This window comes from Hemibagrus wyckioides, linkage group LG28, assembly GCF_019097595.1.
Source record: "Hemibagrus wyckioides isolate EC202008001 linkage group LG28, SWU_Hwy_1.0, whole genome shotgun sequence".
NCBI lineage: Eukaryota > Metazoa > Chordata > Actinopteri > Siluriformes > Bagridae > Hemibagrus > Hemibagrus wyckioides.
In genome coordinates, this window is record NC_080737.1 from 6,465,855 (window position 1) to 6,479,563 (window position 13,709).

The 13,709-nt window shown below is 40.5% G+C and overlaps 1 protein-coding gene across 1 annotated transcript; it reads right to left on the reverse strand.

Moving 5' to 3' along the window:
• Positions 1-2,922: 2,922 nt before the first annotated feature.
• On the reverse strand, positions 2,923-9,628 carry LOC131348347 (cytochrome P450 2F2-like). Its single transcript, XM_058383178.1, has 9 exons — positions 9,254-9,628; positions 9,009-9,171; positions 8,629-8,781; positions 6,289-6,449; positions 6,030-6,203; positions 5,529-5,664; positions 5,235-5,422; positions 3,310-3,451; positions 2,923-3,195 (listed from the first exon to the last, which is right to left on the reverse strand). The coding sequence occupies exons 1-9, from the start codon at positions 9,413-9,415 to the stop codon at positions 2,999-3,001; spliced, it is 1,476 nt and encodes a 491-aa protein (XP_058239161.1). The 5' UTR covers positions 9,416-9,628; the 3' UTR covers positions 2,923-2,998.
• Between the last annotated feature and the right edge of the window lie 4,081 nt (positions 9,629-13,709).

Below are 13,709 nucleotides of genomic sequence, written 5' to 3' on the forward strand. Positions count from 1 at the left end.
TTCAGAAAGGGAATGAAGGTAGAAGCTGGTTTCTGTGCTTTCAGAAATTTAGACTAAATCTTTTTTCCTCATAAATGCCAGTGTTTTTCTTTGATTGCATACGATTTGCACAATTTGCACTAAACTTTCCTTTGAGACCTCTTTTTTTTCCAGAATGTGATGAGACGACAGAGCAGTGGCTCAACATCTGGATGTGTGGTGAGGCAGAAAAAGCTATAAGGAGGGTGTTGGATGTGGTACAGTAGTCCCCCGTTTATCACAGGGGTTACGTTCCAAAACCACCTGTGAAAAACAAAAATCCGCAATACACGGACGCCACCCCCAAATGCTTTTTTAAAAAAAAATTGTTTAAGCCATAAATTACCCTCCCACACTCTTCAAACACACACAGAAAACTAATCTACGCTACATGGTCTTTGTCTCTTGAGTCAATGCACTGTACAGTATGTTTTATTTTAATTAATGTTTATATTTTGTAAATAATAATTGTATTTTTGTAAATAAATTACCTTATTTCAACATAAAAACAGTTCACTATAAGGTTTGCGGATATCGTGATATACCGGGAAAATCCACAAAAAAAATAAAAATTCCAAATAAAAAATATAGTTGCAAGCAATGATGATCGGGCCCAAGCAACCGTGCCATCGCCACCCAGGCACACCAGACAAAGTGGGCACAGTGGGTACATGCATTTAAAGGGGACACACCAAAAGGACAAAAGTGACAATTTGGGTCTAATGAAAGTGATCACAACAATGTACACTGATGGCAAAAAGGACACTGATTCTCCTTTTAAACTATATAAGGACAAAAGTGACAGTTTGGGTGTAATGAATCATAGCATCATAGCAATCATAGATCATAGCAATGTCCAGTGATGTCAAAAGGGACAATGACTCTCCCTCTAAACTATATTACTATATCAGGTTTTATATATATATTTTTATATATATATAGGTATAAAATAGGTATTTTATATACATATAGGTTTTATATTCTGGGTGACTCATATATGTATATATATATATATATATATATATATATATATATATATATATATATATATATATATATGTATATATATATATTTTTTTTTCTTTTCCTGAAATGCGTATACATATTTCTGAGTGACTCATATATGTGTATATATATATATATATACATACATATATATATATACATACATATATGAGTCACTCAGAAATATGTATACGCATTTCAGGAAAAGAAAAATTTCTATGAATATTTTATTAAAAAATGTATTGCTATACATTATAAATTAATGTATATGATAATATTATTAATATTATACTAATATAATATACATTATACTGTTTTTCTTTTCCTGAAGTGTATATACATTTTTTGGCTGACTCTGTATATGTAAACTGTGAACATGAAACCATATTTAAAATAAAAATAAAGGGGAAAGAGCTTCTAGTGGACATAGTCTAGTACTGCAGGAGTCAGGCCAAAGCCATGTCTAGTCAATGGACTGATAAATGTAAAGATTTGTTGTGAGCCGCGCGAGCATCACAAAATCATGAAACTAAGCAAACTTACTCACAACCAGTTGTTCTTCTTATTTAAATCCTCACCATGGCAACATCATTCACAATATCACAAATTCCTTCACAGTTGCACATCAGCCATGTCTTGCTATTATTCTGACTGTTTTTCAACCAAATCAGGTTGAAAGTAAGGGACAAAACATTAGATTTCTAAAAGTGACACACTTCCTGCTGCCAGTTGGTGGCGCTATGACTGAGACTCACAGTAGTCATGTCCATGTGATCAGCTTTCTTCTCTTAATATAAAGTTGTGGTTTGATGTACATCACTCAATATACACAGAACTTATTAGCCACTTCCTGTTTCCTTTTATTCGCCATAGGTTTAAGGGCTCCTCACGGCTGAACTGTTTGAGATATCAAAAATCCCTTCGCAATTTTAGATCCTCAGTGTCTTCAGATCATACTGGACCCTGTTTGATCAAAATCATATAAATCCCCCAGGAGGAGTATATCAAATTCCATTGGGTGCATTTTTCAAACATCCCAAAATAACTGACTTCCTGTTAAGCAGATCCCATGACAGGTGGATGAACATCATTTGAGATGACTCAGTGAGATCTAAATGTATACCGTGTGTCATGCATATGTGTGCAAGTGAATATGAGCTGTGCAGCTATATTTCTGACAAAGTTCCAGGGGGCGCTGTGACAGCCCTGTGCCACGCCCGGGGACCAGCCCCACGGGCCTTACTCATAAACATTTGCACTTTATATGTGAAATATTTTGGAACATTAGGTCTTTCCACTTGTAAAATATGAGAAGAGTCATTTTCTTCTATTATGTTGTCATGTAAATCGTCGCCATAGTAACACGATTCAAGGTATCAGAAATTCCTTCACAGTTTCAAATCAGCCATGTCTTGACATTACTCTGACTGATGAACCAAATCAGGTGAAAGTAAGGGACAAAATATTAGAGATTTCAAAAAGTGACACACTTCCTGCTGCCAGTTGGTGGCGCTATGACCGAGACTCATTGTTGTCATATCTGTGTGATCAGCTTTCTATGCTTAACATAATCCTAAGGTTTCATGTAGATCACTTAATGTGTTTGATTAAATTTATGGTTAAACAAACAGTGGATTATTTTGGATTTGGATATTTTCTGTAACTGAGCACCACCAGTGGTTGTATGAATAATGTGCATTTGAAGAAGCAAAACCTGTCTTATTATTTCTCCTTCCCAGTGATGAAGGATTACTCAGCCACAGATGGCTTTAGCATCATCAGGATTTACACTGATGATGATAGAGTGAACTTTTGAGAGAGGAAGGAAGAGCAGGTCTGTAATTTCCGTAGAGATTTCAGCCAAAATTGCACGAGGAGCCAGTGAAGAGAAAACACAGCCAGGGTTCCTTTTTTAATGCTGTTTAAAAGAAAACTGTACAGTAAATTTTATACTGTCATCAGTATATGACTAATTCTATATTTCTTTAGCTGCCTGTCTCAGCTTGATCAACATCTTGTAGGGTTTGGGGGTAATTGTAAGTCCATGTACAGGAGTGAAGTCTGGTGCTCCTTCATCCTCAGGCCAAATGAACTGAAAGCGACGCAACAGGGTGACCAAGACTAGGAAGAGTTCCATACGAGCCAGACCTTCACCAAGACATATGCGAGGACCTTCACAAACACACACATCCATAATAAAAGTCACATTTGTTGAAACTTGGTGTAGGTAGTATTATGTTATTTATGTATGATAATGAATTGTCAAAAGCTGAAGTGTACACTCACCAGCAGAAAAGGGCAAAAATGCCTCAGGCTTCTCAAACTGCCCCTGTTCATTTAGGAAGTTTAATGGGGTAAATTCATGAGGAAACTTCCACTGGCCTTCTTCACTCAGCGCCGAGGCGAGGTTGGGGATGACGAGAGTGCCCTAGAATGAGGATCATCCATAACAAACACAGTAAAAATACACAGATCAGGCATAACATTATGAGCAGTCACAGGTGACGTGAATAACATTGATTGTATCCTCATCATGGCACCTGTTAGTGGGTGGGATATATTAGGCAGCAAGTGAACATTTTGTCCTCAAAGTTGATGTGTTAGAAGCAGGAAAAATGGACAAGTTTAAGGATTTAAGTGAGTTTGACAAACGGCCAAATTGTGATGGCTAGACCACTGGATCAGAGCATCTCCAAAACTGCAGCTGTTGTGGGGTGTTCTTGGTGGAGGTGAGGACCTTCACCTTTTCTTTCTACCATGCCAGAGACCCCTGCGGTGGATAATGTTTATCACTTGTTTCATCACGTATTCCGTCTCTATGGCCTCCAAGAAGACATCGAACCCGATCGGGGTTCACAATTCACGTCACAAGTCTGGAAAGTCTTATGTACGCACGTAGGAATCAAAGTGAGTCTCAGTTGCGGGTATCATCCTCAGTCAAATAGACTGACAGAGCATCTGAATCAAGAGATACCTGCACATGTACTGCAGCCATGAGCAGCATCACTGGAGCGAGTTCCTTCCCTGGGACGAATATGCCCAGAATTCTCTCAAACACTCGGCTTCTGGCCTCACACCGTTCCAGTGCGTACTAGGATATCAGCCACCACTGTTTCCCTGGTCAGGTGATCCCTCTGACATGCCCACCGTGGATGACTGTATCTGACATAGCCAAGGAGTCTGGGACAGTGCACACATTCGCCTACAGTGTGCCATATGACGACAAAAGATACAAGCTGATTGTCACAGACACCCACATCCCAGATATCAGGTGGGACAAAATGTCTGGCTGTCCACACAGAACCTTAGACTGAGGTTCCCCTGCCGTAAGCTGAGCCATAAGTTTGTCAGCCCTTCCGCATCATCCGCCAAGTCAACCTGGTGTCTAATTGTCTACAGCTCCCGCCGACATATCGCATCTCTCCCACATTCCATGTGTCACTACTCAAACCAGCACATCACTGCGGAGATATTTCATTGAGTAACGAACCAAATCAACGGGACCCTGGCCTACAAAGTAAACTCTCTCCTGAACTCTCGACAGCACAGAGGCTGCTTGCAGTATCTGGTGGACTGGGAGGGTTATGGCCCAGAAGAAAGGTCCTGGGTCGATGCGGACGACATCTTAGATCCCTCACTAATGGAAGAGTTCCACTGGCAACCTAGTCGACCTGCTATGGCTTGGATTTACTGGTTCTTGAACTTTTTGCCGGATATTCTCAGATTACGTTCTGCCTGTTGATTTGGATATTTATTAAAGATCCTGCACAACCCGCCTCCGGCGCATTATTGCACCCGGTCTGCAGTGGTCAGTATCTATCAAAAGTGGTCCAAGGAAGGAACAGTGGTGAATTGAAGACAGGGTCATGGGCATTGATGTACGTGGGGAGCAAAGACTGGCCTGTGTGGTCTGATCCAACTGTTGAGCTACTGTTGCTCAAGTTGCTGAAAAAGTTAATGCTGGTTCTGACAGAGAGGGGTCAGAAAACACTGTGCATCACAGTTTGTTGCATATGGAGCTGCATAGCCTCAGACCAGTCAGGGTGCCCATGCTAACTCCTGTGCACCGCTGAAAGTGCCAACAATGGACACATGAGCATCAGGGCTGTTTTGGCAGCAAAAGGGAACCAACACAATATTAGGCAGGTGATCATAATGTTATGCCTGATTGGTGTAGGTGTGAATGCAAGGAAACTAAATGAAATCCATACCTTTGGGATGCTATAACCCATCAATTCAGTATCTCTTGTGGTACAGTGGAACACGCTGAGAGGGACAGTTTTGGCGATGCGCTGAGACTCGTGAACCACTGCCTGGGTGTATGGCATGTCGTGTCTGTCTTCAAAAGATACGTGATCTTTTCCAGCTAGAACCTCATCAATCTCCTGCTGGCATTTCTCTAGAAGCAAAACCAAATGTCACCACAAACACCTTTCTCTTATTTAAAATCGATTCAGAATGTTTCCAGCCGTAAAACTGTGCAGTGACTAATTCATAGCTCAGACCTTGAACATCTGGATGAGTGGTGAGGTATAGGAAAGCTGTAAGAAGAGTGTTGGATGTGGTATCAGTCCCACCAAAGTGCAGATCTAGCAAATGCATCACCAGCTGCATCTCACTAAAAGGGGAGCCATCAACTCCCTGTTGAAAACATCACATATTTAAGGACAGAATGATCTGGAGTTCCAACACTCTCAGTAAGTTTTACCTCTAGACAGCAGGAACCAAATGAATGGTCACCCAAAACTTTTTGTACTGCAATCTTTAATTTGCCTTCTATATTTTCCCAAATGATATATATCCCACTCGATTTCCTTAACTTAAGCTCATGTCAGTGGCGTGAGATCTAAGTGAAGCTATTACCTCCTTCCTAATCTCTATCCCTGTGATTCCACCTACCAAATAAACAAATGCTGACAAGGTGGAAACAGTAATTACATAACAGTTCATGTCAGTTCATGCCAGTCCAAACAATGTCTCACACACACACACACACACAAACACACCTTATCAATCTCATCCAGATAGCAGTCAACAAAATCTCGTGGCTGTCCGGGTACTCTTGTCGTTTTGTGCTTGTTTATCATATCTGCTGCCTTTTGCTTTAATATCTTCGCAATTGTAAAAGCTCTCTTAAATGGAAGGGGTAGATATCTTACCACAGGAAGTGTATCATAAATCTGTAGGGAAAATAAAAAATATGTTTCATATGGTACAAACTTTCCATATATGATAGAGATGAAGACGATGATGATGATGTTTTACCATTCCCCAAGGTCCATTGCCAATCTTTGAGATTTCTGTGAACAGCCGGACATACTCTTTAAGGGTTTTATCCTCATAGTCATAACGAGTGCTCATCAAAACCAGGTAGATGATATTTGATGATGTGTCATGGAAGAGAGTCTGAGGATTCATGGTGCTGCCTGTTCAAAGAAAGTGACATTACTGAACACATTCTTATTATTCCGAACTTTAGGAGCTAAATACGAGAACGCTCTACCCCCTTTTGTGGACTTTGATATTCTGGGAACTACTAGAAGTCCGGAATTTTGTGATCTTAAAGAGCGTGGTAGATTGTAAAGACTGGCTAGATACGTGGGAGCTAAACCATTTAGAGCCTTGAACATAAGTACTGCTAGTTTATATTCAATTCTAAGTTTAACAGGTAACCAGTGCAGGGATGATAATATTGGGGTTATATGATTATATTTTCTGGTAAGAACTCTGGCAGCTGCATTCTGGACTAACTGTAGCTTGTTTATTGAAAATGCAGGACAACCACCTAGTAACGTATTACAATAGTCCAGTCTGGAGGTCATGAATGCATGAACTAGTTTTTCTGCATCAGATACAGATAAAATATTCCTAAGCTTGGCAATATTTCTAAGATGGAAGAAGGCTGTGGAAATATGATTTTCAAAGGACAAGTTGCTGTCTAATATTACACCCAGGTCTTTCACTGTTGAGCTAGTAGTAACAGTACATCCTTCTAAATGCAAGCTGAATTGCGAGAGCTTCTGTGTACTAGTTTTTGGGCCAATAAGTAATATTTCTGTCTTATCAGAATTTAGTAATAGAAAATTATTGGTCATCCAATCTTTAATATCTTTAACATACTCAGTTAATCTAGACAAATTAGATGTTTCATCTGGTTTTGATGAGATATATAACTGGGTATCATCGGCATAACAATGGAAACTAATCCCATGCCTTCTAATGATGTTACCCAATGGAAGCATGTATACCGAGAAAAGCAGAGGTGCTAAAACTGACCCTTGTGGGACCCCGTATTTCACTGGCACTACACTGGACAGTTCTCCATTTAAATCTACAACGTGGTATCGATCAGACAGGTAGGATCTAAACCATTTTAATGCCTGTCCCTGCATACCCATGTGATTTTGTAAGCGACCTACGAGAATGTTATGATCTATAGTGTCGAATGCAGCACTAAGATCAAGCAGGACTAAAATCGAGATGCAGCCTTGGTCCGAAGCTAATAGCAAGTCATTTGTGATTTTAACTAGTGCAGTTTCTGTACTATGATGGGGCCTAAAACCTGATTGAAATTCTTCAAGGATATTGTTTTCCTGTAGGAAGGAGCATAATTGAGCTGACACCACTTTTTCTAGTATTTTTGATATAAACGGAAGGTTTGAAATCGGTCTGTAATTTGATATTTCATCAGGGTCTAGTTTCGGTTTCTTAAGAAGAGGCTTAATAACTGCTAACTTGAGAGATTGTAGGCCATGACCTAGATATAATGAGGAGTTAATAATATTGAGAAGAGGCTCTCCAGCTGCATGTATCACTTCTTTCAGCACATTATCATCTAGTGCTGCTAATATTATGAACAGCAGCTATGCTAATTCTGTTCCATTGTTTCCCTTCTTCTACCCATCCTGGGGCATACAGAGACTGTGCCGGCTCCAGTGGCATCCGGAGATGGACCAGCTCCAGCCGGGTTCTGCTTGTGAGGATTGGGATATTCAAGCAGCGCTGTGGATGACAACAACCTCCTCAATGATTTACACAATATTCTACACATGCTGTATCGGCATCACACAATTGTCACCCAAATGAGGATGGGTTCCCTTTTGAGTCTGGTTCCTCTCAAGGTTTCTTCCTCATACCATCTAAGGGAGTTTTTCCTTGCCACAGTCACCTCAGGCTTGCTCACTTGGGATAACATCTAGGCCTGTTTGTCTGTTTATATGTTTGTTGTTTTCTTATGTTGTTTCTCATGTAAAGCTGCTTTGAGACAATGCTCTTTGTTAAAAGCGCTATACAAATAAAACTGAATTGAATTATTCTTAATTTCACACTTTACTGATATTTGTTCAGGCACTGCTAATTTTAGTTGCCAAAAACTGGCAGATCTTCTATCATATGTGTGGTGCACTGGGAAAACCTGTCACATGGAGCATCAACCAAATAACTATTATTATATTGACCATCAGTAAAGCTAGCAAGATATTAGATATCAAACTTCCACCTTACCTTAGCTTTCTTTCCTGGCAAGCCATAGTCAAGGGAAGAAATCAAGTCATGCAAAATAAATCAACTAAAAGTTCTAAAATACTGACCATAATGAAAACTAACCAACACTTTTTTCCAGTCGTGCAACCATGTGCTCAATTTCCCCCAGAATCCTGGCCTCCATAGACTGTTTGCCCATGCCGAAGTTCCTCAGAGTCATGAGGGTAAAGCGCCGAAGTTCCTTCCATCCAGGACCATAATCAGCCATAACAATACCTGTTATATATATTTACTTAATTAGTTGTACTTTCATTAACACACATGATGTCTATAACCAAAAAATGGACAAAGTATCTTCCTTAAGTATATCAACATATATCTGTGATATGAATTACAGCTGCCATGACTATCAGAGCTGCGGTGAATTTAGTAGCACTGTTATGCAAAGTATTTAGTCAAAGTATAATGACCAGTGGGGCTGTAATTATTTAAATAGACGTCACCTTTCTTTTCTGTGAAATGGCTGACCAGCAGGTTTTCTGGACGTCCAGAAAAGTCAGCAGATTTGGTCACCAAAGCTTCTTTTATTGCCTTTAAGCCAGTAAGGACAACGGCTGGCCTCGTCCCGATATACAGGCTGTAAACGTTCCCATAGCGCTCAGCAAACTAAAGAGTGAAGCAGTCACAAATTTATATCTAGAATAGAACACAAGTATGTATTCTGAGACAAGACAACATGGCACAATACCCTCTCAAAATCTTTCAGAGGATTTTTGATGTTCAGCTGAAACAGGTTCCCGAATATAGGGATAGGTTCTGGTCCAGGAGGGAAGTTCCTAGACCTCTGGATCCTGATGAAGAGGAAGAAAAGGCAGACGCAAAACACAGCCAAAATCCATGAGCCCAGCATGACTGACCGTCACTCTGCTTCTGTTTGCTCTTTCCTGCTGGTAGAAAATCTTGTAATCAGTACACTGATTAAAGTCCTTTTTAGGGCTGGGCAAGTTAATGCGTTATTATCACGTTAGCTCAATAATTAAATAACGTCGACAATTATTTTATCGCGCATAAAGCAGTATTACTTTAAAAGTCTGTTGCTCACTGGCTCTGAATACACATACAGACAAACCATGGGTGACGGGAGGGGTGGCATATTGATCCGTATTGGCTTGGGATTAACGTCATCACACGTCTCAACCAATGAGAGCATTTGGGATGACCGTAACACTGCTGCGGCGCTCACAGGAACTGGAAAAGAAATAGAACTGGCGGATAAACAAACTTGGAGAAAGGCACCGAACTTTTACATGGACATTTTCATTTTTAACTTGTTCCAGACGGCGGATGGATGGATGGATGGATGGATAGATAGATAGATAGATAGATAGATAGATAGATAGATAGATAGATAGATAGATAGATAGATACACTATATTGCCAAAAGTATTCGCTCACCCATCCAAATAATCAGAATCAGGTGTTCCAATCACTTCCATGGCCACAGGTATATAAAATCAAGCACCTAGGCATGCAGACTGTTTTTACAAACATTTGTGAAAGAATGGGTCGTTCTCAGGAGCTCAGTGAATTCCAGCGTGGAACTGTGATAGGATGCCACCTGTGCAACAAATCCAGTCGTGAAATTTCCTCGCTCCTAAATATTCCACAGTCAACTGTCAGCTGTATTATAAGAACATGGAAGTGTTTGGGAACGACAGCAACTCAGCCACGAAGTGGTAGGCCACGTAAACTGACGGAGCGGGGTCAGCGGATGCTGAGGCGCATAGTGCGAAGAGGTCTCCAACTTTCTGCAGAGTCAATCGCTACAGACCTCCAAACTTCATGTGGCCTTCAGATTAGCTCAAGAACAGTGCGCAGAGAGCTTCATGGAATGGGTTTCCATGGCCGAGCAGCTGCATCCAAGCCATACATCACCAAGTGCAATGCAAAGCGTCGGATGCAGTGGTGTAAAGCACGCCGCCACTGGACTCTAGAGCAGTGGAGACGCGTTCTCTGGAGTGACGAATCGCGCTTCTCCATCTGGCAATCTGATGGACGAGTCTGGGTTTGGCGGTTGCCAGGAGAACGGTACTTGTCTGACTGCATTGTGCCAAGTGTAAAGTTTGGTGGAGGGGGGATTATGGTGTGGGGTTGTTTTTCAGGAGCTGGGCTTGGCCCCTTAGTTCCAGTGAAAGGAACTCTGAATGCTTCAGCATACCAAGACATTTTGGACAATTCCATGCTCCCAACTTTGTGGGAACAGTTTGGAGCTGGCCCCTTCCTCTTCCAACATGACTGTGCACCAGTGCACAAAGCAAGGTCCATAAAGACATGGATGACAGAGTCTGGTGTGGATGAACTTGACTGGCCTGCACAGAGTCCTGACCTCAACCCGATAGAACACCATTGGGATGAATTAGAGCGGAGACTGAGAGCCAGGCCTTCTCGTCCAACATCAGTGTGTGACCTCACAAATGCTTCTGGAAGAATGGTCAAAAATTCCCATAAACACACTCCTAAACCTTGTGGACAGCCTTCGCAGAAGAGTTGAAGCTGTTATAGCTGCAAAGGGTGGACCGACGTCATATTGAACCCTATGGATTAGGAATGGGATGTCACTTAAGTTCATATGCGAGTCAAGGCAGGTGAGCGAATACTTTTGGCAATATAGTGTAGATAGATAGATAGATAGATTCAGGATTCAAGAAGTTTTATTGTCATTTCAACCACATATATCTGATGCAGTACATAGTGAAATGAAACAACGTTTCTCCAGGACCTGGTGCTACAGAAACAATCAAATACGAAAAAAACAACACAGAGCTAGGACCAAGGTTTTTGTACAGTTCTGGGTGTATGTGTGTGAGAGAGAGTTTAGTATAGTTCAGTCCTGGGTGTTGAGGAGCCTGATGGCTTGAGGAAAGAAAGAAAGAAAGAAACTGATTGTGAGACGCCCATATTGAGAGAGTTACTGTAGTGTTAAAAGAAATGCAAGAATAATTTGCAAATTCCATGTAGCTAAAAGAAAGGTTTTCTGTTCAGGAATCGATTAGAGCTGAAAGAAAGCATAAAAGAGTTTAATTGTTGTTGAAGCTTTCAAATTTCAATTGTTGTCAAATTGTTCCTAATGGTTTCTGACATGGGACTGTACTATTACAGAGAGGGAGCCTAGGTTGCTCTCCAAATGGCCAATGGAGTCATTGAGGACAATGCAAGGACATACTGAGGTTCGGAAAAATGGAACCTAAAGGTACAGCAAATCACTGAGGAGTGGAACCCTGAACTCAAACCCTTTGCTAGAGGAGATCGAGAAGAAATTCATGATCAGTAGTGTTCTAATATCAAGAAGAACCAAAACAACACTATGCCCTATATCATCTGTTAAAAGAATTAGCATGTTAGGTTAATGGTTACCCACAATCAGTGGCGGGCCGTGCATTTCACACCTAGGCCTTCACTGGTGTCCTTCCTGAATTAATCCGCCTCTATACCATCATTATGACGCCACGGCAATATATACAAATCAACTGTTAAATAACAAAGTAAAAAAGAAATTAGTCTACAGTATTTCACACCTCACAAAGAAAAGTCCATTTTATTTCGGTCCTTTTCTCAAAAAAGACATTCTTGATGACGTATGCAGCAAACTGCAATCTCCGGAAGACACAGCATCCGAAATGAGATGCAGCGAATATAAAAACACTGTATAACAGTGCGTTGCGTCACAGGCTCTTGTAGATCATATATTAAGCCGGTGCTTAATATATGTTGAAATTGTTGATTAAATATTATTATAACAGTTTTCTATAGTCATGATCCAGAACATATTGCATTTTATTACAGCTCAGTTCTTAGCTCAATTTCAAAGAAACAAAGCTATTCATGTTTTTATTTGTAATCCACACAAATTATACAGATGATCCAGATCTCCAGATAATGAACACCTTAGTACATGTTTTAGGGGTACGAAGGGTCTTTTTATGCTCGAGTCCACACCCAGGATGGATTCTGTGCGCCTTTATTTTTTTGAGCCTTTCATTTTCCTCTGGTTCTAAAAAGAGCTTCATGTGTATGCTGCATGATCTTGTATGTACCAAATTTTACTGACTTACTGACTATTATTCATTATTTGATGATGATGATTGGATTATATTTATGGATTTGTTTTTAATGAATATACATAATACTGAATAAAATTTTATGTCACTTTGGGGAGGTTTGTTCTTGATTTGTATTCCAGTGATGGTTTCAGAAAGGGAATGAAGGTAGAAGCCGGTTTCTGTGCTTTCAGAAATTTAGACTAAATCTTTTTTTCCTCATAAATGCCAGTGTTTTTCTTTTATTGCATACGATTTACACAATTTACACTAAACTTTCCTTTGAGACCTCTTTTTTCCCCCAGAATATGACGAGATGACAGAGCAGTGGCTCAACATCTGGATAAGTGGTGAGGTAGAAGAAAGCTATAAGGAGGTTGTTGGATGTGGTTTCAGTCCCAGCATACTACAGATCCAGCAAATACATTACAATCTGCATCTCAGCAAAAAAGGAGCCATCACAGATGAGCGAGTTTGGTATGGAGGAACTTCACAGAGTCCTGAGCTTAACCCAACAGACAATATTTGGGATGAATTAGAGCAGAGACTGCTAGCCAGGCCTTTTTGTCCAGCATCTGTGTCTGACCAGTGGAATGGTCAAAAATTTAGGTCAGGCTCTGTGAAGTTCCTCCACACCAAACTCAGGAGTTTCCTGAGGGGTGTCCCAAGACTTTTGGCAATATAGTTTACTTCCTTTGAGACACATGAAGCCAGCTAGATGTATCTAATTGGAGTGTTGTTTGTGTTGTGTAAGACACAAGGTAAAGCTCTGTCTGCCCTCTTCCACATACATGAGCTCATGGATTCCTATGATTGGCTACTGCTGCTATGATTGGTAGTGAGAAAGAGAGAGACAAAGAAAGTGTGCCCCTCCCAACCAGAAAGCATCATTTAGGAGCCTGTTTTAAATCAAGAACAGAAGACATGAGCAATGCCAAGGGCACACAGTAGACAACAACTTAAGTGCATCCATAAATGTGAAAAAGGAAACAATCTGATGTGAAACCACATGTCAAAATAAAGTCGAACAAGAAACACAATAGCACTATTGTAGGACAAATCATTCATCAAAACACTAGTTCAAGGAACATCATTAAAACAATTACA

Coding starts and splice junctions, on each gene's coding strand:
- LOC131348347 (XM_058383178.1), bottom strand. CDS start 9,415: ATGCTGGGCTCATGGATTTTGGCTGTGTTTTGCGTCTGCCTTTTCTTC. Junction 8,782..9,008: donor CCATTTCACAGAAAAGAAAG/GTGACGTCTATT, acceptor TATATATAACAG/GTATTGTTATGGCTGATTAT. Junction 5,423..5,528: donor CACTCATCCAGATGTTCAAG/GTCTGAGCTATG, acceptor TTTTGCTTCTAG/AGAAATGCCAGCAGGAGATT.